The sequence below is a fragment of the Petaurus breviceps genome, unplaced genomic scaffold (assembly GCF_028583685.1).
Source record: "Petaurus breviceps papuanus isolate PSGF00001 unplaced genomic scaffold, PetGlider_PUasm1.0 140, whole genome shotgun sequence".
Lineage (NCBI taxonomy): Eukaryota > Metazoa > Chordata > Mammalia > Diprotodontia > Petauridae > Petaurus > Petaurus breviceps.
The window spans coordinates 24583875-24611493 of record NW_027185698.1 but is presented as its reverse complement, the minus strand read 5'-3'; the positions used below and the strand labels follow the sequence as shown (position 1 = coordinate 24611493).

The 27619-nt window shown below is 40.1% G+C and overlaps 1 protein-coding gene across 2 annotated transcripts in view; it reads right to left on the bottom strand.

The window, feature by feature from the left end:
* Positions 1 to 27328, bottom strand: part of FAM184B (family with sequence similarity 184 member B) — a 121536-nt gene extending 94208 nt beyond the window's left edge. The window contains exon 1 of one of the 2 annotated variants that reach the window (XM_069069257.1): positions 26792 to 27328. In XM_069069257.1, the coding sequence (XP_068925358.1) occupies positions 26792 to 26941 (150 nt within the window). In that variant the 5' untranslated portion in view covers positions 26942 to 27328. The remainder of the gene's footprint in view (positions 1 to 26791) is intronic. The other variant, XM_069069266.1, reaches the window with a different exon arrangement.
* Between the last annotated feature and the right edge of the window lie 291 nt (positions 27329 to 27619).

The following is a 27619-nucleotide window of genomic DNA, read 5'->3' as shown; positions in this document are numbered from 1 at the left end:
ATATTAATTATCCTTCCCGATTGAGAGTAGCTCAATCCAGGAACCTTAGAAAATCCACATCGTGGGGCAGGGTATCAAAAATTCCCTAAGGTTGTAGTTATGCTCTCACTAGGGATACTGAGAAGCCAAAGCCAGTTGGACCAAAAGCAGTCATCCAGAACAATAATGCTTGAGCTACCGTACTCAGATTCTTCTGGTGCTATTTAAAGTAGTCATTCTTTTATATTCCTGCAGGGCACTGCACATAGTAGCTCCTGAACAAATATTTGTGGAATGAATGAATTTCATCTGTACCTTTGCAAAGTGGGCGAGTCTGGGGAGTAAGTCCCTAGAGTGTTCCTTTTCCTTTCCTTTCTTTCTTCTACCTTGCCTAGGGCAGCAACCCACTCACTCAGTGAATCCCTAAAAGAGAACATAGGTAGTTCCGGGTTTGAAGCCAATAGGAAATGTGGTTGCTCACTGCCAACAAAATTAAGTCTAAACTCCCCTGGAGAGGGCCAGGCATTCAATCCCCTCTACAATTTGCTTACCAGTTCTCTTCCAGGCAGTCTTGCATCCCATTCCATAACTTTATGGGCCACTAAATCAGTATTCTGCTTGAACACGTTGAACACCTTCTGCTTTTGTATATAATAAAAGCAGTATATGAGGTCATTGACAGTTAAAAACTCCCATCTTCCCCACCATTCATCACAGTCCAGGAAAGTGATTTATACTATGAAAGTCCACCTCACTTTTACCTTGCCTCAACTTGCCACCAATATCCACAGCTCCATTTTTAGAAAGTGTTTTCAACACCCTTGAATAGTTTATTCCCCAGAAGTTTGAATACATCTAATAGCCTACATTGAACAGCACATTTACCACTCCCCAATAATACACATTCCAAGAAAAGCTGGAAATAGTTACCCCCTCTTTTTTTGTATCACCATGCGTCAAGAATAGAGCATAGTGTATAAAAACTTTATCATAGATCGGAACTCTCATTGAAAAAGGCTCTTCAAAGAAAGTCCTGATGATATTAATTTTCATGAAAAAGCTAATTTTAAAGATAACTTTTCTTGTATTTTTACACTAAAGTTTAAATTATTATTTAAAATATTATTTGTTGTGTTGGTGCTACAAATAAACCAGAAACTGGAATGTTGATCCTGTATTTCCATTTCATACTGCCCTATTTTTTCTGGAACCTCATATATAAGAACTCTTACTTTTCTTGAAATTAAAATAATTGTTTTGTATTAAGTATACAAAATACATCAAAATTATAATTTAAGAAAATGAAATCGAGTAGAACTTAACATTTCAATTTTTGATACAAACTTATAATAATATTTTCATATTAAATATTGTACTACATCTTTTCTGCACCACTGTCTGATAGTTTAAACACATACAAATATGAAAAGTAGAAAATTAAAATATTCTAGCCTATACACACAACTATCCATCCTCTAGTGTAAATTAACAGAAGACAGAATCCCACACAATATGATAAACTGGGATGCATGTGTCCTTTAATAGCAAACTTTAATCTGCCCCTTCTTTAGAGAAGAGAATTTTAAATTTTATTACAGTTACAATTATAGAATCATTAATGATGATAACATATTTTAAGACAATTTTAAAGAAAATGGTTTTATTTTATAAAGAATTTTTAAGCAGTCAATGTGGGGACATATTAGAAATTCTAAGAAGCAAATAACCAGACATCAAAAGAAGTAAACTACTCAGAACATTGAGAATATGCTACTAATATCAATATTTAAAGAATAATATTCTCAAACTATAATGTAATATATTTTCTTATTGTAAACCTGAAATGTCAAAAGAAAATCCTTAAGTTCATCAAAAATGTTCTGGCACTTACTTCAATCAGAAAACCAGAGCATTATCATCAATGTTGGCCACACTACACGTTTTCAACTCTGACCGATTTCTTAGCACAGAATTAGCCATTGAACAATCTCTTAAAAAGTAGTATCTTGTAATAATGCATGAGGTTCTTGTCCACACCTTGCTGCACACATGACTGCACATTTGTTATTATTAAATTTACCATTTGATAATGTATTTCAGTCAACAGTATATGTTGCACATTCAAGTGATTCATGACAATTAACAATGAACAATAAACCTATAAACATTTAAACAATTTGATGAAAATACCTACAAGGGGAACATGCTGGGTAAATGCAGAACCTTTTCCAGGACTCTTCCATTTGGGGATCATGGCTACTAGATACAGAAATAACCCTGATAGGCTGGCTTAATTAAGTTATATTCTGACATTTCCATATACCACACAACATCCCATACAAAATATGGTAACCTTTGAGTAATTGTGCAGGTCATTCACCATGCCTCTCTCATTGTGCATATTCTATCTTAATTTTTTTTTGCCTGTGGGATATCTTGAGAGCTTGCCTGAATCCATGGGAAGCATTGATGGATATCCAAAGAATTATTTCTTAGGAGTAAAAGGGACTCATCATGGGGCCAAGGAATTCTCTCAACAGTAAGTGATGTCTGCCAAATAACCATGATCCAATTATATAATCCTGACCTGGGAGGAAAACCAAGACCAGAGAATTGGCTTCTGTTTGTAAAATCTTGGGAATAAAGGAAAGCCCTCAGGGACAACCCCCAGAAGAGCTGGATCACAGTGATTCAACGAAATAATATCCTTAGAAACAATCCTTATGTGAACAAAGAGTTCCCTTTGAGATTTGGGAAGCTGCTTTATTTGGGATGCCATTTATCCAAGGGGTGTGACATACTGCTGCTTCCAGACAAATATAGTTTATTGAGCAATTTATCCCACCTAAGCAGCCAGCACACAGCATCAGAATTACTTTTTTTATGGTGTTTTACATTATAATTGCTTCAATTAGCATGATAATTTTCTAAACATTTTCAGTTCGTTTAAACAATGTGAGTGCCTACTTTGGGCACAGGACACAATACAACACTGATTGCATTTCTGCTGAGGGTAAGGTACCGTGGGAGGCCACTGAGATGAAGAAAACATAGCCCTGGCCTTCAAGGAATTTACAGTCTAGTAGGAGGATGAGACAGACATACAAATAACGATTATATGGCAAACTGGGAGAAGCACTACAGAAGAGGCTAGGAATGGGAGAAGTGTCAAGGAAAACCCACGGAGATTCCTTTTGCAGGATTCTGTGATTAAGACCCAATACATGAAGGATAGAGGTTGGATTTAAGCTGGCACCTGAAAGAAGAACAACATTTAAACTATGGAGATGGAGTGGGCACATTCCAGGTGAGGGAGGATTGTGGGTTCAGAGGCAGAAGAGTACAGGAGACATGCAGGGGATAGTGAGTTCAGTTTGGCTGACTGTGCCTGGCACAAAGTTCAATGTTTAATAAATGCCTGTTGCCCAGCTGCTTGAGTCATAGAGTATCAGAAAAGCAGGTTCCCGACTAAGAATTTTGGTAACTGGGGCAAATTCAGAGGCGGCTCTCAGAGGTTATGTCTCAGCCCGCCACTCCTTTAGGGACTGCCTAAAGGTGCATTATCCCTTCTCGAAGATTGACCATGGCAAATTAAAGGAAGCATACTACCCATCCCTCATCATTTGGTTGTGCTGGATCCTTAAGCGTTCAATCTCACCTCCCAAAGGGAGTCTGGGAGATAACTTCTGAGGACTCCAGTGGTCTGTGGGCTGCCCCTTCTCCCTGGGCAGAAGAATCTGAGAAGCTGGGGAAGGACCACCTTTCCAGGAGAATTCCCATATCTAGGAAAGGATTCCTAGTCACCACCCCCATCCTAGAGCTCCGGAGTCCCTTTACCCAGTGAGATTATGGCTTCAAATTTCCACTTCTCCCTAGGCAGATGATGGTTAGGAGATTGTCCCTATACTGCTCAGAAGCCTTACTGAACTTTTTACTAGGTAGAAGGAAATTCAAGGAAGTATACTTACAGTGAGTCCCATGAAGGGCATGGGGAAAATCACACCTGGACTCTAATTTCTACTCTGTCTGAAGGGGATTAATTGGCAATATGTCTGAAAAGGCTGGTGCTAGTGCATATAATAGCTATAGCCTTGAGGTTATAGGATCATACATCAAAAGTTAGAAGATACCTCAGAGACCCAGGATCTTATAAAGTACTCTGACATACATCTAGACAAATCACAGAAATCTGTAAGACTAAAAAGCATTCTCCAAGGGATAAGAGGTCAAAGGATTTGAACAAACATTTCTAAAATGAAATGCAAATTATTGCCAACCATTTGAAAGAGTGCTCCAAATAGCTAATAAGAGAAATGTTTATCAAAATAGTCGAGATTTCGGCTCACACCCAACAAATTGGCAAAGATGATAAAAGATTGGACTAAATGTTCGAGTTTTGGAAAGACAAAGCACACTAATGCACTGCTGGAGGAGCCATGAATTTGTGTAACAATTCTGGAAAGCAATTTGAAATGCAAAGAAAGTGATTAAGACATCCATATCCAGAGATTTCACTATTAGACATTTTTCCAGAAAAAGGCCAATGGCAAAAAGAAAGGCCCCACACATACCTATTCATTTATGGCAGCACATTTTTTTTTCCCTGATAGCAAAGAACTGGAAACAAAGTAAATGTCCATTGACTAGAGAATGGCCAAATTGTAGTGCTTAAATAGAATATTTTTTAAAATAATAAATATGAACATGATTAATACAGGGAAGCAGGGAAAGATTTATATGAACTAATGCAAAAAGCTTTTGCTCTAGTTAAGGGAACTTCAATTTGTTGATGCAAAATTAAAAATAAAATTAAACAAATATTCACTAAATATCTTCTGTGTGTATGACTGCAGAGATTGTATAAATGACAAAAACCTAGTTAGTGCAAGGGCCCTCTTACATCAGGGATGTGTTCTCTGGAGTGTGATCCCTCAGTAGGAATATCTTACATGTCTAAACATGCCTCCATTCTGGGGTCAGCAGAGGCAAGTGGCTTCCATACCTAGCTCAGATACGGCTCATCCAGAAAAGCAGGTTTGAGAGACCCCAGACTAAACCTGTTCAACACAACAAACCGTACAATTGTGCTCTTTGAGCACAATCTTTTCTTTGACTTGCCTTTCATCCATTTTTGTTGGCTTTTGTTTTGACCTTGGGCCACCTACTCTGCCTGTCCTAGCAGATCCCCTTGACTCACTGAAAGGTTGCTTTCTCTTCCAGTTCTGGTCTTCATTGTATTACACAGCACTAGCTTTTCACTGGTGCCCTGGAAGACTCCTAACCACCTTGGTAGCCTAGGCAGGACCAGGATGCTACTTAATAAAAAAAAATTCTAGCTGATCTTTCTTTTCTGATCTAGTGATCTTTCTTTTGCTAGTTCCTTTCTCCCCCCTCTGGAAAAATAATGCATGAATAGACAGTGATTTATTTATGTTTAAGATTTCCCAAAAGTCTTCATGCAGCTTTAATAGCATAAAATGCACCAAGACTTTTGAGACATCCTGTGTCCCAAATACGTGTATAATGTGTGTATAAATCTTTCCTTCAAAAAGCTTGTGAGGCAGGGCTCTGTCCCTTCCCAGCCCCACCGTGCCATGCTCCCCCCTCCCGCAAACAACAACAACAACAAAGACTGGAACTGCAGCTCCCTAGTTCTTTCACTATTCATGTCTTTTTCTCAATTGATGCCAGTTACTAACTAAAGATATGTATATGGAAAAAAAGGATATTTTCTAGATTGTGGTCAAGAATCCAGGGACATAAATTGACTGTGCTGGGTTGTCAGGCAACTTGTCAGAGTAAAAAAAATTCTGTTCTGAGATTCAGTAGAACTTAGTTCTAGTCTGTCACTTGACTATGTGACCCTGGATAAGTCACTTCACTTCTAGCCCAAAATTTTCCTAAACTTAAAAAGAAGAGGTGGACCAGATTATCACTAAAGTCCTTTCTAGGTATAAAATTCTTTGACACAAAAGATCAGTTCTGAAATCCTCTGGACTAAATTGGCCCCTTTTCTCCCCCTTAACACTAAATTATCCCTAAAAGATAATCCAAGTTTTTGAAGAAGCAGCAATATCCTGGTGTTCTTGTCAATTTAATCATCAGTGTTTGCTTCCTCCTTATGGGCACTTGTAACATATTTGGCATAAAGTTCAAATATACAGCCTAAGATTTCTTTCAGTATTGACATATATGTCTTAGAATCAATGGGCCAAGTAAGTAACAATCTCCCTGTTTGTGGCAATCGCCAAGAAACTGTCTGGTGACATAAAGATAATTTAGATGGTAGCTTTCTTCTAGGCTAGACTTCTGAATCTGTTTTGGAAAAGTGACAAGTGCAATTTTTAACAAGGCAGGAGAAAGAGATAACTTTGACCTCTAGCCCTTCTGAGAGGCTATAAACCACAGGCAGAGGAGTGACATGTCATTTTTATTGATAGATGAGGATGTTCCACAGCCCTCAGAAGTGGGGTGATAAAGATTCCTGGCCATAGTTAAAGGCACTTAGCTGGAAGAGGGATAAGTGATAGATATGTCTGCTTAGGGATCAAGACCATCTTTTGCTTTTCAAAAACTATGTTGACTCTTGTCTCTTTCTCAGTCCCCATAACCAATCAATCACTGTATCTTGCTATGAAGGTAAAAGCAGCAGTTGTCAATTATGTTCCAGTCTCCTCCACTCACACAAGACTCTACCCTATTTTAGACCTTCATCACCCCTCACCTGGACTATTGAAAAAGCACCCTAATTGGTCTCCTTGCTTCCAGTCTCTCCCCCTCTCCAATCCATCCATCACACAACTGCTAAATTGATATCCTTAAAACCATGTCATTCCTGTACTCAAAAATCTTCAAAAGCTCTCTAGTATAATTTTTTTTAATCACCAGCCTGGAATTTGAAGCCCTCCACCATCTGGGTCCCTCTTACTTCCAGGCTTGTTTCATGTTGCTCCCCGACATACAATCTCCATTCTAGTCAGACTGCATGGTTAGCTTCTCACCCGTGACATTCCACCTGCTGAGAGCCTTTGCAGAAGTAATCTTCCACCGCTGGGCTGTGCACCGTTCTAATTTCCATCTCATAGAACCCCTCACTTTCTCCAAAGCATATCTCTGTTACGTCCTGCTCCATGTCTCTGCTTTCTCTCTCCCAGTTACTAGAGCAACTTCCTTCCTGAACTTGCTTTGTGTTACTTTGTACTTGATTTGTATTGCTTGATTGTACACATACTGTATCCTCATAGTCAACTATAAACTCCTAGAGGACAAGAGATGTTTCATTTTGGTTTTTGTTCAAATTACAAAGTTTGACACGTCTGCCGTGTTTCAAAGGCGATGTAAAGCGCTGAGATACAAAGATAAGACTGTCCCTCCTCCCAAGAGCTCCCGCTCTGATGCACTAACATGCAGTGTCTGTTAATACACAAAGAAGGAAATTTAGCTGTGGGACAAATGTCGACACCCAGAGTCAACAGAGATTTGTTAAATACCTACTTTGTGCCAGGCACGTGGTAATTCTAGGAACACAAAGAAGTCCAGAGGGTATAGCAGAAGGGAATATGGCAAGATCTAGTTCTTAGGATGTACTGGGGTCTCTGCCTGGCAGGGTGGGTAAACTGGAGAGGAGCAGCCCACCACAAGTGGAAAGGGGAAGAGTAGGCCTAAGAGTAAGAGTGAAGCAGAGGTTCCGATTTCCTTCTAAAAAGGGGCACATTTAGGAGGTGAGAATGTGAGGGAGGGTATGAGGGTCAGTGCCTGGCTAGGCAGAGAAAAGGGGAAGAGAGTATTGGTGGGAAATTTGAGTGGACCCTGGAATTGGACTGTGGGGCAGGGGAGGAACCTAAGTTCAGTTTGGAGCCCCCACTGAGGTATTCTAGGGACCACCATCCCCTTCTGGGTGGCCTGTCATGAAAGAGGGACAAAAGGGGTTCCTATTTTGCACCATCTCTTGCTAGGACCCTCCAGGAACCCTGGGTGGGAACTGGAAACTGAACTGAATTTTGAGTGTGACCATCAAGTCCTACTTAAAAATATCTAGATTCATAGACTTCAAAATATAATTTTTCTTGGCAAAGAGAGTCACAGAGAAGGCTTGCATCTGACTACCTACAGAGTCAAGAACTGCCTTCTCCTGCTTCCCCTTCCCCCTAAAATCAAGATCATTGCTGTGACTCTCAATACCACCCTGGATGGGGCTCTGGTGAAGGGGAAGATCAGGGTCTGCAGGGTCACCCCACTATGGCCCTGCTTCCTGCCCTATCTAGCCCTCACTTGATGTTTCTATATTCTATTTCCAGCAGGCCCCATTTCAGTCTTTAACTCCTAACAGCTGCAACTCACTACCCTCTGGGTTTAGTTTTCTCAGGCAGGGGGACCTGTCTTTTGCTCTCCTTGGGCCAGAATATTTCCCAGCTCTTTGAATCCCTGTTATTTCGAAGCACCACCCCACACATATCGGGTATCATCAAGTACTCAGGCCAACACTTCCTGTTAAACCCAGTTCTTGTTTCTTATTCCTAGCCTACACACCCTCTCATTTGTATAGTCTCTCCCCCTGGATGAGGCTAGTGTAACTCCCCTTTGGCCAGTTCTTTTCTAGAGTCTTTTTGGGGTTTGGAAGGGAACCTGGACTCTCTTTGAATTTGCCTTCCCACCTCTAACCTCCCCCCAAAAGCAACTGAGTTGGGTTAGGCAAATTGCCCCAAGCAATTCTTGACAGATGAAATTTGCAAGGTATGGTCAGTGTTTACATCTGTGACTCAGAGTGAGGGGACAACCCTGCCCATGTGTCCCTGCTACAAAAGTCCTCCCCACCCTAGCCCACCCCCACAAGTCTTTAACTTCATGGTAGTTATGAATGAGGATACCTTTGGTGCCTAGTTACTTCCTTCCCTCTTTCTTCCCTTGCCCTTCTACCTCCCAACTCAACTTAGCCATTAGGTGTCTGGGTGTCTGGAGTCAGACTAGATCTGGAGTCAGGAAGACCTCAGTTCAAATGCAGCCTCTGATAACTACCTGTGTGATCCTGGAAAAGTCACTTAACCTCAGTCTCTCAGTTTATCTCTAAAATGGGGATAATAGCACCCGCATCCCAGAGTTGTTGGAAGACCAAATAAGGTCATATCTGTAAAGTGCTATGTAAATGCCACCTAGTTTTATTATCTCTTCTCAGCATCACACATTGCCTCAGACTCTGCAGTTTATTCAGCTCAGTGCTGGCCTCCTCAGATAAGTTCCCCCTAATCCCTCCATTTGGTCAGACACGTCCCTACCCCCCAGTACTGATGTCCTCTCCATGCACTAAGCTTCTCCTGTGGGCCAAACATACACCTCAAAGTGGATCCTACTCAGCCAGAAGTCTGGCATCCCTTTTGTTGGTTGTCTGGAAGCTGCTGGCCAGATCTATCACACTGAGCAGGGCTTTGACATGGGGAAAGGGAGAAGACATCTTAGGCATCAATGGCACGGCTGAATGCATAACCCTCATCCAAACTGGGGACACAGGTTGCCATAATTTAGTTCCCTCAATTGTGAGTTTTATGTCGAGACTCTGGAACAATACATATCACAGTCACAAAACCATAAAAATATATGCAGAACCCGTATCTTAGAGAAATGGTGACCAACCCAACACATACACAAAGAGGCCAAGAAAAAAGGGAAAACCAGAACCCCTCACTGAGACTGTGCTGCTCCCACGAGTCCTACTTGGCTCCCGATCTTTTTACTCACCTCCCCAAGCTCCCCTTAAAGTGGCATTCACTCATTTGTCAAACAGAAGTTCCTACTAGGTACACTACCCATTCTATCCACTGTGCCACTGCTTCTAATAGGGAACTATTGATTGACTTCAGGGGAGAGGTACTGTGGTCAGATCAATTTAGAAAAATCACTGGCACCTGAGTGGAATGATGATTTGGAACCCAGCTGCACTGCCTTCTCTACTAAGACAACAATAAAGGGGATCAGTATCTCCTAACAAGTGCTTAATAACTGATTTTTCATTCATTCATCTCTTAACACAAATGAGGATATAAATGAATTTGAAATTGAAGTCATGTTTCCTTGAAGGTTGCAGAAGAGCAACTCACACTGAATGTTCACTAGACATCTTAAACTAAACAGGTCCAAAACAGAGCTCATTATCTTTCCCCAAAAACTCTCCCCTCCCCACTTTCCCTCTTACTGTAGAAGGCAACATCATCCTTCCAGCCTCTCAGGCTTGTAACCTAGGAGTTGTGCTTGCCCACTCACTCTCTCTCAGTCTTCATATCCAAACTATTGCCCAAACCTATTCTTTTCACCTTTGCAGCATCTCTGGAATATGCCCCCTTCTCTCCTGTGACATTGCCACCACTCTGGTACAGGCCCTCATTACTTCATGCATCGCTTCTGCAATGGTCCATCCTTCATTTACTCAGTCACCTAAGAGATTTCCCTAAAGTGCAGGTTTGATCATGTCACACACACACACACACACACACACACACACACACACACATCCCAGCTCAAACTCCTGTGGCTCCCTAATATCTCTAGAATTAAATTACCAAATTTTTGACATTCAAGGCCCCTCCAACCTTTCCAGTCTCCTTACACCTCACACCCTGCCATGTACTCTTCAGTGCTGTGACACTGTCCTCCTGGCTGCTGCATGAATCAAAACACTCCATCTGTCGGCTCTAGGCATTTTCTCTGACTTACCCCCATGTCTTCCTCCTCAGCTCTGCCTGTTGACTTCTGGCTTCCTTTAAGTCCCATATTTTACAGAAGCCTCTCACAACCCCTCTAATTGCAGTTCCTTCCCTCTGTTAATTATTTACTACTTAACCATGCATGTAGTTTGTTTGTATGTATCTATTTACATGCTCCAGAAATTAACACAGTGCCTGGCACACTGTAGGTGCATAATAAATATTTATTGTTTGATAGACTGATTTTATTCTCACAAAAAAGACAGGTTTGGAAGAGATAGTATTATACCCATTTGACAGATGAGAAAATTAAAGCTAGAAAAGTCAAGAGAATGACCTAATGTCAAAAGCAATTTAGTGCCACAGCCAAGACTCGAATCCAGGTTTCCCAACTCTGTGGCCCATGTTATTTTAATCAGAGTGAAAATTTTCTGTATTGCATTCTACCTCCTCATTGGGTATATTTTTTTAACCTAATTTCTGTCATCTCCATTATCCTCCACTCCTTTCCCTGACACCATGCTTTTCTGATTCTGCTCCCATCACTCTGATTAATCTCTCTTTCTTCCTGTCTCTCTGCTTCTGTTAGCTCATTAACTGTCAGCACCCCTCAAGGTTCTGCTTTGAGCTCTCTTGATTTATTTTACTTCTCTAGCAAGGAGAAAATCTATTTTTTTAACTATCACCAGCACAAAGATTATTCCCTAAACTGTCATTCTGTTCTCCAGTCCCAAATTTTCAGCTACCTACAGTAGCATCTCACCTTGGACCCAGGATATTAGAGTAGGAACTAATTTCAGAGAATGTCTAGGCCAGGACTACCCCCTTTCTGGCTACCATTTACATGAGTATAAATAAGAACGTGGTGATTTATTTGCACAAAGTCCCACTTCATTTATCATTATCCTACACAGCTTCTCTGCTGATGCATACAATTTCATATGTAGACATTTAAGTTAAAATTTCCACCTCCGTATGACCCACCCCCACTCCTCCACTCTACCTATCAATCAGGTCTTTCTAATTCCTCCATTTCTGCACTTAAATTAAAAAGCACCACTATCCTTCAGATTCCCCCAGACCCACATTCTAGGAGTTACTCTTAACTGACAGATTAGCCCCACCTTTTACCTTTGTCATTGTCCCCATCCTTTGGGGATCAAAATATCTGAAAAATGGAAAGGAAGAAGAAAAAATAAGCAAGAGTCCTGAATATTCCATTCCCTACACAGCATATGGTTCTTTATATCCTTTATTTGTACCTCTATTATATTCTATTTTGTCTTAAATTCTTTTCTATACATCTCCTCTACTCAACTAGATTACAAATTCTTTAGGAATACTTTGCACATTAATAGAAGCTTAACTGGTGAATTGGATTACAAAAAAATTGGGATAATCACTAATCCAACTTTCAAAAAATATTACCCAATATTTAGCCAGCATATCTGCTCTAAGGACCTGATGAGAGGAGATTATAACCTAATTCTGGAGTTCAGACAAAGGAAAATGAAAACAAAACAATTAATAGTTGAAGGGTGCGATACTAAGAGGACAGATTCCTCCTTTCCTTTAAGGATGGATGGGCTATTTTCAGGGTGTATGTGTATGTGTGTGTGTGTTGGGGAGTGGGGGTGGGGGTGAGTTTGGGTGGTGGTTAGAAATTCTTTGGGAAACCTCTCAAGACAAAACAAAATGTATTAATAATTATAACAATAAATTATTGCTAAGTGGTGGAGAGGATAGAGTGCCAGACCTGGAGTTTAGAAAAACTGAGTTCAAATCCAGTTTCACAATACTAGCTGTATGATTTTGACAGTCACAAGCCCTCTAGTCTCTGTTTAATCATCTATAAAATTAAGTTGGTAATAGCATCTACCCCCTGAGTTTGTTGTGAGGATAAAATGAACTCACATTTGTAAAGAGTTTTGTAAACTTAAATCTCTACATAAATGGTAGCTATTATTCCTAATCCTGACTACACATGTTAAAGAATTTCTCATGAGAGAGAAGACAGTACAGCCTGGAATGGTCAGGGAAGACATCATGAAGGAGAAGGTAGAACTTAAAATAGGCCTTAAATAAATATAGAAGAAAGACACTGAGATTAAAAGTGTAACATAATTTTTCTGTTTCACAGAGGCTTACTATATTCCACATATACTCACTTTCTCTAGAGCTCCTGTTACAAACAAGATTCAAAATAATTCAGAAAATACCACTATAAGTTGACTAATGTTTCTTAAGTTCCTGGTCTCAAGTCAGTTTTCCTTTTTGTGTTATTACAAATTATAGGCCTACTCACCAAGTTCAAGTCACAAAAATTTGAGTTCAAAGGGTCTTTAGGGTTCATCTAATCCAAACCCCCTCTTTTTTGACCAAGAATAAATTGAGAGGTAAATTAAATAATTCTGTTGAATGCCCAAGTTAATATGATAAGTCAATCAACCCTAGGTCATTCAGAGACTGATTATCTAGTCCTCTGATCTCTCTGGCTTCCAGTGTTTTGATTATTTCACTATTTCTTAGTATTTCCATCAGAAGTTTAGGAAGAGCAGAAAGGAGAGGTAAATTCTAATCTGGTATTTCTAGTTAGCACCAGTGAGAAGAGGTTCAGAAAAGAAGGAAGTTGACATTATTGATTAAAATAAGACTTGAGAATTATCTGTATATTTCAATTACCCATGTTATCCTTATCCTTCATTGTCACAGATAATTGAGACAAGTAGCTATTTCCTAGGGAAAAAATAAGATCTATTAACAACTTTGTATCCTACTTTAGTGAATAAAGACCTTAAAATGAAAAATGTTAATCCATTTATTTTTTATTCATTGAAGCCTACTCTACAAACTCCTCCAGCACAATTCAGAACTTCCTTAACACACACAACCTTCTCGCTCACATGAACAGAGATAATGCACTAAATGCATTGACCTCATTAAGCACATTTGTTAGAAATATGACCAGTAGCATGTGAAAATACATTATGAGATAAATGCTATACCTTGTTAATTAATATTTCTCATGTATATTGAGAAGTTCTTATGTAACATTTACACTGGGGTTTTTTTTGCCTACCTTAGGAAAATTTAAGGACTTGCTCCCTGCAGAGTACTGTGCTGGGGCTGGGTTAATACAAATACTTCCATACTTTGACATCAATGCCACATGTCCTGGTGCAGAACTGAGCCCTTCCAAACTTTCTCATCCAGTGCAACTCTTGTCTACGTTCCACCATAAATCTCCCACGGAGGGTACAGTCAATGTGTTAGGTGCCATTCTGATATTTTCTTGACATTTGGTAGATTCCAATGAAGAATGCAGGAAGGTAGTGCAGTAGATAGAGGACTGAACCTAAAGTCATCCACCTGAATTCAAATCTGGCCTCACACACTTACTTGCTGTCTGACTCTGGACAAGTCATTTAAACCCTGTCTGTCTTAGTTTCATCACCTGTGTAAAATGAGCTAGAAAAGGAAATGGAAAACCACTCCAGTATCTTTGCCAAGAATAGCCTCAATGGGTCACAAGGAAATGACTGAATAACAACAAATGAAGAATGCAGTTTATCCACGAATTAACTTCTTACTATGCATATATGGTGGGTCCATTTCCCTCTGGCATCCTAGTCTCTGCTGATATGCTTTATTCCACTTTTCATGTGTAATCTCATTAGCAGTATGTTACAGGCTGCTCAGACCTAACAAGTGCCTCTTTCAAGCACCTCAAGGCTTTGGCATGTGTGGCATTATGTGACCTGCAGCCACCCAGAATCGCTGGAACAATGTTAGCTGTCCACCTGATGCCCTTCCCCATCACTGCATGACCAGCCCATCTTCTCTTCTATCCTTTAATTCACTGATGATATTTTCTATCTTGCTCTTCAGAGTTACTCAGGTTACATTGTGTCGCAGCTTCCTCACACCCACCGTGCACCTTTCCGCTGCCCTCTGTGGGATGCTCCTTTGCAGCTCTTCAGAGATCACTGTGTTGCATGTCTCACAAACACACTTAGAGTACTGGTTCTAAAATCACAGTTCTTTTTCTGGTCAAAGCTTGGGGTTTTTAAAGGAGGCCAGAAAAAAAGAGAACACATCCACACTCCTATCTATTTTGCTGCCTGTACTTATTATATATAAAGTGTTCATTTATATATAAATATAAATATATATAAAGTGTTCATTCAAATGATTTGGCTAATCAAAAGGAAAAACATTGGAAGTTTAGCTAAATGAACTCTCATGCCCTATGCTAGGTCCAGTCAATTACTGAACACAACTAATAGCGTATGATGTATCAGTTGATTTTAGATCTATCTTGTCAGAATTAATGTAAAATAAGTGGTTATAAATCCTTACATAGTTTTGCTTTAAATATTTTTGTATCAACAATTATAATAATAAATAATAATAATAAATATTCTGCCACTGCCAAAAGCCTGAGAACTAATGGAGAAGATAATTACTAATATCTCTAACATTCAACGTTAGATGTAGAGTTGTGGTTTTGTTGGGATTTTTGGTCCCCCTCCCACTAATAACAATTATGTATAACTGATTAAAAGGTAAAATTTAAAGAACAAGAATTTAAAAGTATTAATAACTGAGAATCTAATAATTATACAAATATCTGTGAACTTAATTAAAATGCTAAATCCCAAGTACTGAGGAAATTCATATTAGGTAGATCTCAGATTTGGATTCATATCTAATGATCTTCTAAGGCTTAGTGTACGTTAACAAATTTTTAAAAATAATTCCATGGTTCTAAGGGGATTACAAAGTCATTTACTAATGATATAGTGAAATTTAAAATATATAGATTTCCAAGTAAAAATGCAAGGTCCTGAAACAATCCTCTGAAATACTAGCTTATTTAAGTTAAAAAAATTGCCACACTCCTTACCATTATGGGATAACAGATTTAGAGCTGGAAGACATGTTTGAGATTATCAAATGAAATCTTCTCATTTTATAGCTAAGGAAACTGAGGCAGAGCAGTTAAATGAATTGTCCAGAGTCAAACAGCTAATAAATGTTGAAGGTGGGATTTGAAGCCCAGGTATTCCTGAACCCATGTATTCTTCACTATACCACGCTGCTTTTCACATATTACTGTGGTATCAGCTGTGACAAACAGGAAGAATTCAGAGAAACATGGGAAGATGTGCACAAAGTGAATAGTAACAAAACCAGAGTCAAAAGAACAATGAATATGACAATAAAATACTGATCTATTGCAAATGTCAATGTTAGTACCATACTGCCAACAGTTAAAGGATGCAGCCCTCATTTCTAATTTTGGGAAACGTAGTTTTTTAGGGGGTCTTTGTGTGTTTGTTGGGATGCATCTGCTGTATCCAAACAAAATGTGTCAGTCAATTTTAATATCAAACAACAATAATAATGTAAACATTCTGCCACCACCAAAAGTCTGAGGACCAGTGGAGATAATTCATATAACATCATTTCTATCTCTAACATCCAATGTTAGATACAGAGTTATGTTTTGTTTCATTTTCCCTGTCCTCTGCTGCCTATTTTCTCTAGGGGCAACTTGTCAATGAGCCACCAGGGTACTCAGCAGTGCTGACCCAGCACTTGGCAATGAAGGCACACTAGACCAGAAGGGGCTCAGTAAAAGTAATGAGATAATGAACAGCTTTTACTTCTTCTAGCCTGCACTCCACACCCAGCAAAATCCACAACTTTGTTTTAATCCCCTCTCTTGTATTTATTTGGGTTTTATCATCAGATAATTTAATAGATTTCCTTGTGACAAACGGGCTCTGCTGCAAAGAGCTCAAAGGGCAGTAATATAGAGTTTGGATGAAGGTTTCTTGGCAGCAAGGAGCAAAGAAGCTTTGTTAAGTGAATGATGAAAATATTCCTAGCTCTTGCCTGCCCTATCAGTTTCTCCCTTAAAAGAAAACTGACCCATTTCCCCCAAGTTTTAAAGGTTACTTACCCAATCCTCATCTTATATAAAAGGTGCACTGTATTTTGTGATAAGCATTTTAGTGGGATTTGACATTTCTTTGTCTCTCAAATAATTTTATTTGTGATAGACTAGGTTCATCCTGAAGAAATGCAAATGTTGGCCAGTTCCTCCATCAGTCATGGTAGTGGTAAAATGAATAGAAATGCAAGTTCTTTTCCATTTTCTTGAAATCAGAACCAGACCCAAGTAGAATTGTTAAGCAAGATAAATCTGTCTTCGAATCTTCAGTTTCCATTTTATCCCATCCATCTTGGTGCTTGACTCTCACTCCTCTCCATCATACTTACATTTTTTTCCCCAACCTCATTACATGCCTACAGCCATCATCAATAAGCATTTATTGAATATAGAGAATATAGGGAATTGTGTCATAGAGAGAGTCTCCTAATCAAGCTGGAGAAACAGAAAACATAACAATATGAGAGTACTTTCACATCCTTCACACTAAGGCATGACTGATAATGGCATAAAGTTTGTATCCTAGAAATATGTGCATTTTTTTAACTTCAGTACAAAAGGTCAAGTTGAAAAGAGATCCCTGTTAAATGGTGAGATCTTCTAGATGCTTAGGTTGTGGAGTTTTTTTTTGAGGGGGGAAGGTAGGGCAATTGGGGTTAAGTGACTTGCCCAAGGTCACACAGCTAGTTTTGTGTGTGTGTATGTTAAGTGTCTGAGGCTGGATTTGAACTCAGGTCCTCCTGACTCCAGGCCCGGTGCTCTATTTAACTGCAAGATGCTTAGGTTGTGGATAATATTGTATTCGCTCTGAACACAGCAGAATCTCCTCAGTGAAATCCCTAATCATTCCAGAAAATTTGACCCAACTCTCCACAGAGCAAAAACCAGTGGACAATGCCTATTGTCCAGGCAGAAGTTTCCATCAATATTTTTGGACAGATACTGCCTATGAACAATAAGTTAGGCTCAGGGGTGGCCAGGTGGCTCAGCGAGTAAGAGCACCGGCTCCAGTGTCGGGATGACCTGGATCAAATCAGGGCTCAGATACTCAGCACCACACCCAAAAATAACTGGCCGTGTAACCTTGAGCAAGTTACTTAACCCCGATGGCTTTAAAAAAAAAATTTAAAAAAAAAAACCCAATAAGTTAGGCTCAAAATTTAAGGGAATGAGGGGAGGGAGTTGAACTGCTTTTTAGTTTTTAGGTTTTATTTTTTTGACAACCTCAACTTTCTTTCTGAAACAAAGGATTACCCTTTTAAACCAATACTCTTCCAATGACATTGCATAACAATGAGATACAGAGGACTAATCTCTGTACCACGTAAGGAAGCGGAGGATCACCAGAGATAGTGGAGAAGTAAGTGCATGATGGGTATGATAAACTATGGTACATTGGTGTGGACTGTTCAGTCACGTCCAACTCTTCACGACCCTGTGGACCAACTGTCCATGGAGTTCTCTTGGCAAGGATACTGGAGTGGTTTGCCATTTCCTTTTCTAGTTTTATGCAGGTAGAGGTTAAGTGACTTGCCCAGGGTAACACAGTAAGTGTCTTGAGGTCATATTTGAACTCTGATCTTTCTGACTTCAGGCCCAATGCTCTTATCCAAAGCACCACCTAGTTGCCCCCTATAATACAGTAGTAACAAGGAATTCACCAGGAGTAATTGCATAAAGGATGTTATCAAAGGATGGTATGGCTGGAGAAAGCCATAACCAATGAACAGTCGATATACTCCACTCAATCATGAAATATGAAAAGAACATGAGAAAGACTCAGAGCAAATTGGGAGGGGTGAGACAAGGTTGGGAAAAGGACCCCCTATCTTATTAGAATACATGGATAAGAAACATAGGGTTAGGCTCTTCATCTTTAGAGGGAATACCCACATCAATGGGATCACACATTCCTTAGAGTTTCAGAAGGATCCTAGTTGGTTAAAAAGCTAAAGCACTGAATTATGCTTTGATGGTGGAATTTCCGGCATCAGTTAGTCCTCTAGGGGTAAGGGAGGGGAATAAAAATACTTTGGGGAGCATCAGAGATTGTGTAATTTTTTAAATGAGGTATCCACAGTTTAGATCCTCCCTAATAAATCGTTACTTCAAAAGTAAAGTGAGCAAGCTACCACTCCTAGACATCCAGTGTCAAATGCAGGAAAGTTTTTCAGTTTCACCTCTACAGGTTTAAACTAAATTAAATGATATTGCTGCTTCTGGAAACTATCAGCCTGATGTTCTGGTGACAGAAACCAAATTAAGCTAAAGGCTCATGTGTTCTTCAGTCCTAATGATTCAGTGAATTGTGAGAGGATGTTATTCACTTCCCACGCAAGGGCAACCTGGAAGCCTTTTCTGGACAATTCCTCTTTCTCAGGAGTCTTCCCAACAGTTTAAAAAGGCATTTCAAAGAGCTCATTTCACAACTTTTGCAAAGGTGAGAATAAGAACAGTCAGCCACCATCATGATACCCACCATAGTTTGGACGAAATGACACCATTGTTTCTGTAAACATGCTTTATTCTAGCTGTGTTAGGAGTTAGAGGAGAAACCAAAGTACCAATAAAGCATAAACCATTTTAAATGGAAGGTTTTGTGGTTAGCTAGGTTCTATGCATGTGTGTAGCTAACATAGGACACAGTAGATTTTTTATCCAACACTCTCCTCTAAGTATGCTGTAGTCCAAGAACAGTCAGGAACCTGAATTCACCTCCTAGCACTGATCTTTCCTATCCATGTGAACCTGGGCAAATTAAATCAACTCTCTCTGAGCCTGAGTTTCCTCCTCTGTAAAACAGGCACACAAATCACAAGGTTGACTGGCAAATGCCATGGAAAACTTAAAAAGTTCTATTTAAATTTAAATGTGTAATTATAAATTCTTTTTAGAAGAGTCTGCTTTGAGGAAAGGCTATGAAATGTTTCCCCAAGTATTAGCAGGGCTTTTAAGAATTTTACCATAAGACATGATGCCTAAGAGGATTTCCCATGTTTGCTCTATCATATTCACCATTAAGATGTCCTTTAATACAAGAAGGCGGAGCTGGCAGTGTCTGAGTCAGGTATTGCGGCAGAAAGGAATGCTAAGACAATACCCTTGCTTTCCAGCAATGACCAATAATAATAAGGCACATGTACAGATCCTTTAGAATTTAAAAAGCACTCTCCTTGAAACAACCCTGGAAGGTAGAGAATACAGGTATTATCATCCCTGATATACAGACAGAAAAGATGAGTTGTAGGGATCTTAAATGACTTACTCACAGTCAGGCAGACAGTAAATATCACTAAAACCAGAACTCTAACCTACATCTTATATATATATATATAAAATCCTGGGCTCTAACCCCTATTCTGTGATGACTCTTTAACAAATATTGATCAAAGAAAAAAGAAGTCATCAGGTCATCACTTTTTGATTACTAAACCTCCTTCCTTCCAGATACGTTTCCCTTCCCAAATGATAGAGAATATTTTAGACAACCTCCCTTTTGGACATATTCCCCCCCTGAAGATTGGTCATTTTCCCCCTTCACTCCTACTCAAATGATCTAAATGTGTTGGAATTAGAATTTTATTTTATTTATTTTTACATACATTTATTATCTCTCCCTTTTGCTTCCCAATCCCATTTGAACAATTAAAAAAATAACCTCATAACAAATATTCATATTTCAGAAAAACAAATTTTCATATTGACCACATCCAAAAACATATGTCTTGTTCTGAATTTTAAGTCCATCATTTATCTAGTAGGAGATAGGAAGCAGGATTCATCTTTAATCTCCCAGACTCATTGCAATGATCAGAACTCTAAAGTCTTTCAAAGTTGTTTTTCTTTATAATGTTGTGTTATTTTATAAATCACTCTCCTAGTTCTGCTTACTTCATTTTGCATCAGTTCAAAGAGGTCTTCAAAACTCATCGGAAACATCATTTCTCATACGACAATAATACTCCATTATATTTATCTACCTTAATTTGTTTGGTCATTCTGCAATAGGTGGGCACCCCCTTAGTTTCCAGTTTTTTGCTAATGTGAAAAAAGCTGTTATAAATATTTTAATATATGGATCTTTTTCTTTGTTCTTTAATAACTCTTTGGAGGTATAGGTCTAACAATGTCATTTCTAGATCAAAAGGTATGCATGGATAGCATAGTGATTTTTAAGGTCTAGGTCCAATCTGGTTTCCATAATGGCTGGACCAATGGAATTGCAATTTGAGGAGCAGCATGAATGTGGTGTCCATGCCTGTTATAGACATCTGAAAATGATAAGCATATAGCAGGCCCTCAACTAAGATGTATTGATTGCTTAGTTTCCCTACAAAAGACACCTTAAAATTTGGAGAAGTCATTTCATACAATATCATAGTATATTGTCTTGTGAAAAGCCATGCTTAGTCTATGAGTTGTATCATTAAACTAATAATTTTTATATGATAGAAACTGGTTAAAACAGAACTGTACTCTTTAATATTGAGAATTCTGAAGTAGACTTGCATAAAATGCTGAAACATATGTACCCAAGCATGTTCCTGCAGGCACGACAGTATTTTTAGTGAAGTAGAAATAGTGAGCGCAATAAAAACCTCCACACCCACATGCCATAAAAACACAGTGCTCAAATGTCAGCTGCCTGTCTAGCCCGTCAGTTGCTGCAGGCACTCATTACTGCTGCCTCAACACAATTCCCTGACATTCCCAATCATAGACATGTGGCAGAGCTTTCCACTTCCCAATGGGTCTCCCCTCTCATTGGACACATTCGTGATTCATTTAAAACAACAACAGCAACAACAACAAGCCATGAATGGTGCCCACTTGCTGCTCAAAATGACTTGTGCCTGTTAGAATTGACGTATTTTGCCCTTAACATATACAGACATGACTTTGCTGTGCCTGGGGCACACGCTTTGAGTTTTTCTAGTGTAAGGAATGGATTTTCACTGTACTCTTTCACCAAGTTCTTATTGTGACTACTTCCAAAGTGGTTGGTAAGGAAGTAATCTGTGACCCCTATCCAAGTTCTAGCCCTGGATTTATCCCCTACTCTCTAGTTAGGGAGTTGGGTTAGATGATTTCTTAGAATAAGAGAATCTAAAATTCTAGAAGGGAATCTAAGAATAAAATATCCTTGGCCCGCTTTAACCACTAAAACCAATCAATAAACATTTATTAAGCTTTTACTATGTGCCAAACACTGTGTAATCACAGACCCTGGTTAACATACATACATGCTACAATTTAAGGATTTAATTTAGATAGTTTCTCATTTCGTAATTACTAGAAATGAGAAATGGACTCCTTGTGACATAGCACTTTATAGAAATTTTTACACAGGAAAGAAAAAAAGAACCATTTGTTAAGGTCCGACTATGTTCTGGGCACTGTGCTGGGTGCTGAGATTCAAGGAAAGGCAAACAAACAAAAAACCAGTTTCTGTTTTCAAAGAGTTCACTAGAGTCAGTCAGTCAACTAGCATTTATTAAATGCTTACTGTATGCCACATACTGTGCTGAGCAGTGGGAATAATTACTGGGAATACAAAGAAAGGCGAAAAAGAAAAATTCTGATGAAGGAATGCAAACAGCTATACAGAAACTAATCTATACAGAACAAACCGGGGGGCAATCTCCGAGGGTAAGCAGGACCGTGAAAAGCTTCTTCGGTGCGACTTCAGGGGAGACTCAAAGGAAGTCATTGATATCAGTAGGTGGAAATGAAGAGGGAGGGCATTTCAGATATGGGGAGCAGACTTTAAAAAATCGTGCAGAGGAGAGACAGTGTCTTATTTGGGGAGCAGCAAGGAGGGCAGGCAGGGTTGCTGGGTCAAAGAATACAAGGGAGTAAGGTAGAAGAAGACTGGAAAGGCATAGAGAGGTTTATATTGTTGCTAAAGTCCATTTTTGTCTTTTTGCCCTGCATACTGAAGCCCAAATTTTTGTAAGCCAGATAAATTACTCTTGTTTTACTGGTTAAAATGAACTTCTGAACTTCTCTTTGTACACCCCTGTTGAACATGACGTCTCCACCATCTCTTCTGATCAACTACAATAATTCTTTGTTGCTTTAGCTGATGCTAGCTAGGTGCATAGATTTCAGTTATAATGATCTTAGAGCTTCATAAAGTCCTGAATTGTAGGGACGGTTAGAGTGGAGTAAGGGATAGCAGTGGAGGGGCTGGGTCTGTGCTATAACCTTGTCTACAAAACCCACAATGATTTATTAGCCCCCCAATTCCCCTTACTCTTCAATAACAAGATGTTCTGTGATGTGCACACTTCCTGCTAGACAAAGGGATGAGCCTGTAGCTTTGCCATTTATATTACCGCTGTTTCCTCCTAACCAAAGGGTCTTACCATCTGCCCTACTGCAATGCCCTCTGGGCCTTGACATCTGAATTTACAAAACTAGTTCATAACACAAAGTAGGGAAATGACTTTTCCAGAAGAAATCATTTAAGAAACCATTTAAACAGAAAACTTAGTTGTTTTAAAATAGAGATACAAATAGTCACCACAGCGTATTTCTCCCCTCCCCCTTAGAAAAGTCAGTTCAAGGCACTTGTTCCTGGACTCACTGGTCCGGGATCAGAGCCAGGATACAGTAATGTCACAAGAAACCTGAGAAGTTTGGGTGAGGAGGAAGGGAAAAGAAAGAAATGGGAGAGGCTGAAGGTATCAGAAAAAATTAAGCCAGTTACACTGGAAGAATCTATCCTGGGGGTATGGGGAAGTTCAGAGGCAAAACATTCATTCTATTCCAACATAAAACTGCAACACAAGGAAGATCATTGTGGGTATGCCTTCTGGTCATCAATAAAATAGCAAAAGAGTAGGGATCTGGGCAGGGCGAATGAGCAGCAGCACATGGAGGGAGTTCTTTCCTCTACTTCTCCCAGGGAATAGACAGTTACAGTGTAACTATAGGGAATACTTGATGATGTTTCTGGACATGCAGATCCCCTAGCTTCCTCTGTGGCTATGGTGTCAAAGCACTGTCAGATTCCAAATGCCTCTCCTCCATCAATGGCCCAAAAATAAAGATTGAGAATGTTGTTGATTCTGGGAATCTTGCTGATTTTTCATCCAGGTGCAGAATTGCTCCAAATCAGCATTACTTTATCTATGAACACATTAGAGACTAGCAACTGCCTAGGAGGCCTTCTGTATTTCACGGGGTCGTAGGATTTAGAGTTGGAAGGGATTGTAGAGATTTTCATTTTACACATGAAGAAATTGAGACCTAGAAATGTGACTTTGTCAAGGTCACACAAGATCCAGTGTTTAGCACGGTAGGTGGCACAAGGTAGGTGCTTAATAAATGTTTGATGTCTGACTTATAAGTAGTAAGCAGTAGAAGCAGGATTATAACCTATAATTTAAAATCCAGCATTTCTTTCATTACAGTCTCAAAATCATCTAAGTAAAAAGGTTCTGAAACCAGAGGTATTTTCTTAAACAAAAATGTGAACTTTTGACACATTAGGAAATTGAGTCAATTTTTTTATGTCTTTGCAGAATAAAAATTCTTTAGAAATGTATTTTCATCAGAATATTCCTAGGTCAGTTGACCATCATTTCAAAATGCCATGTTTACACATACTAAAACACAGAGTAGCAGTTGATATGTAGAGGTGGTTCTTGATAGACTAGCACCAAAAAGAATCTACAACTTAGTCAAAATAATATTATTTTACATTAATACAGTGCTCTAAAGCACTCCTCACCTCCAGACTATTGCAAGAGCCTCCTAATTGATCTCCCTACCTCAAGTTTCTGTCCTTCCAATTTATTCTCCATACAGCGAGCAAAGTGACTTTTCTAAAATGCAGATCTGATCATGTCACCACCCCCATTCTCACCCCTAATACTCAGTATCAAATATAATCTCCTCTGTTTGGAATTTAAAGCTCTTCACCATCTTGTATCATCCTCCTTTCCCAGCCATAAAGTACTCTACAGCCCATCCTAACTGGCCTTTTGCTACACTAAGCAATACTTTATTACTTGTCTTTGTGTAATGTTGCACAAAGAGGCTGGGTTGCCCTCAAGCCTAAAATGTATTCATTTCTTCTTCAAATACTCCTTTGATTCCTGGTTTCCTTTAAGACTTGCCTCTAGAGATTTCTGAATGCACCACCTTACCTTCCCTTTCATGATTACCACACGTCTATTTTGTATACACCCATTTATGTACATATTGTTTCCCCTGATAGAATGTAAGCTCTCTGAGGGCAGGAACTTTCACTTTTGTCTCTGTCTCCAGTGATCAGTAGGGTGCCCAGTATGTACTAGGAGTTTAACAAATGCTTCTTGATTAAGACTTACAGCTGAAATAGCATGAATACAGTCATAATTATTTAAAATATGCTTGGAGTAAATTCAAGTAAGGACATAATACAACGAGGGTGAGCAGGCAGCAGGAAGGAGACTCTCATTTTTGTGGTGCAGTTGTTCTCAGAGAAGGATGGCCCATCATCCCCCAGAAGGCCTTAGTAAATCCCGGGAAGGCAGCCTGGGAGAGGAGCACACAGTGAAGATAAACATGAATCCCATGAGGAAAAAGGCAGAGATGGAAGGATACTGGGATTGGAGTCTGAAGACTAGGAGCTGGATTCTGGCTCCTCGACCTACAAGCAACCTGCAGGTGTCTGTTTTCTCATATGTAAAATGAATGGATTACACTAGATTACCTCTAAAGTCTCCAGATCCACAATCCTATTAAGGTGGGTTGCCTCAGTAAGGAACCCCTGGAGAAAAGCTATTAGTCAAGGAAGGAAGAAAACAAGCAGTGAGTGCCTACTATGAGCCAAACAGTGTGCTAAGTGATTAACAAATATCTCATCCAGTACCTGGGAGGTAAATGCTATTATTATCCTCATTATACAGTTGAGGAAACTGAGGCAAACTGGTCAAGTGACTTTCCCAAGGTCACACAACCAGTGTGAAGCCAGATTTTTTTTTTTTAACAATTCTTTCTTATTCTACATCCAGTGCTCCATTCACCACACTAGTATGAATTAAAGTGCTATGACCTTTTTATTCAAAAGAAGAGGAATGACTAGATGTCTTTCAATTTCACTAATGTAAGGCAATACAAAATTTCTTGCCCACTGAGAGGAATTTTGGTTAGTAATCTAGAAGGATTTTCTGACAACGTTGGAAAGGATAACCTAAGGCAGATGTAACTTTTTTTTTTTTTTTAGAATTACAGGATTCAGGGTAGGAAGGAAGTAGAAATCAACTAGTTCTAGTTCAATTCATTCATTTTTCAGATAAGGCATAAGAGATAAGGGACTTCTGGGTGACACAAGCTGTAAGTAGTGGAACCTGAAGGTGAACCCAAATCCTCTGACATCGAATCCATGCCGAGTTCTAACAATCTGGGGGTGCTTTTGTTGATCCTGGCATGAAGTCTGGGAATGGCCTCGGTGCCCCCTCAAGGTCTTTTCTAATCCCACTAATTCCAGGTCATTAGTCAAACTGGGCCTTTACCCACTTATGCTCACACAGAAGATACTTGTACCAGGAGGGTGTAATCCTATTGGCCTAGGTCTATGTTTAATGTCTTGCCTAGTACATTTTTGGCACTCGACAAATGACAATAAATATTTGCTGAATGGATGGATGAAATATTTAACAACCGCAACTCAATCAAGCCACAATATTCTAGGCACGAATACTTCAGCCGAGCTGGCAAGGGAGCCTGGAGGTGGGGGCGTAAAGTAATGCATTAAAACAAACAAAAACTAAAACCCATGTAGATCCTTAAACTACTGGGAATACCCCTGCAAATACAATAATGTGCTGAAGACACACGGTAGCAGTTTCCTTTTGAAGGAACCCATTTCTACCTGCTGTTTTCATTCTAGCAGGACAGATGCTTACTGCCCTTAAATTGTGGAGGGTGGAGAACCCAGTCCACAGAATCCGGTTGGCTGCCTTTTAGCGCAGGCATTTCATTGAAACAAAGTTTCCAGGCTCCAGTTTCACCTTGTTCTCCTAGTCTGGAGAAGGGCTTGAGCTCGGTTTGGGCTGGCCGGGCGGCCCCGGGCTCTCCACGGCCAGCCCGAGAGCCGCGGCGAGAGTGCCCCGGCTCAGATCCCAGGCTCGGATCCGGCCGGGCTTCGGCCGCGCGCCTCGCTTACCTTGGTGAGCTGGGCGATCTTCTTGCACATTTTCACGTGCATCTCCTGGGTGTACTCCTCTCTCGAACCGCCGCCGCCACAGCGATGAACGGTTTTGGAGCCATTGCATGCCCCAGGCTGGTGAATCTTGCTGTTCAGTGCAGAAGCCATCAGGCGCAGGGGCTGCTTTAATTCTGAAGACCACCGCGGTATGAGGCTGCTCGAGGACGAGCGTGTGTGTCAATTTTAAGATGATAGATACTCTACTGCAGTGCTACCGCCATCGGCACCAAGGTCTCCTCCCCCGCTGCCCCGGGCAATACTAAGGGACGGGAGCCCCCCAAGCAGCCTTCTCTTTTCTCCTCTCTAGCGCCTCTGCAGATAACCCGACCTTTCCGCTAAAAAGCCCAAGCTAGGAGAAAGCGAACGTGTGCAAACCGCTTTGCCCCCTCCAGTGTGTGCGTTTTTCTCTCCTCCAATGGTTGAACTTCCGTCACGAGCAGCCGCAGGGAGCTGGGTATTCTGGGCTCCAGGGGAAATCTGTTGAGCCTCTGGAGGCTGGGACCTTTCCAGACTTAGTGTGGAGCTAATGATTTTAGGCAGTCTCTCCCCCGTGGCGCGCACTTGGACACTGGTGGGTAGGACCATATGAAGGCAGAGGCCCCCGCGGGGATGCGGTCTCCCCTCTTTACCCTTCCATATCTCCAATACTTTGGGGAAGGACCGCTATTCCCAGCAAAATGAGCGGAGTAAGTCTCTCCCCGCGGCCTCGAGGGTTCCGCGCTCTGGTGTCCGAGTATGAAAGGCTTCCACTCCCGGGAGCCTCCTGCATAAAGTGCTAAAACGGCC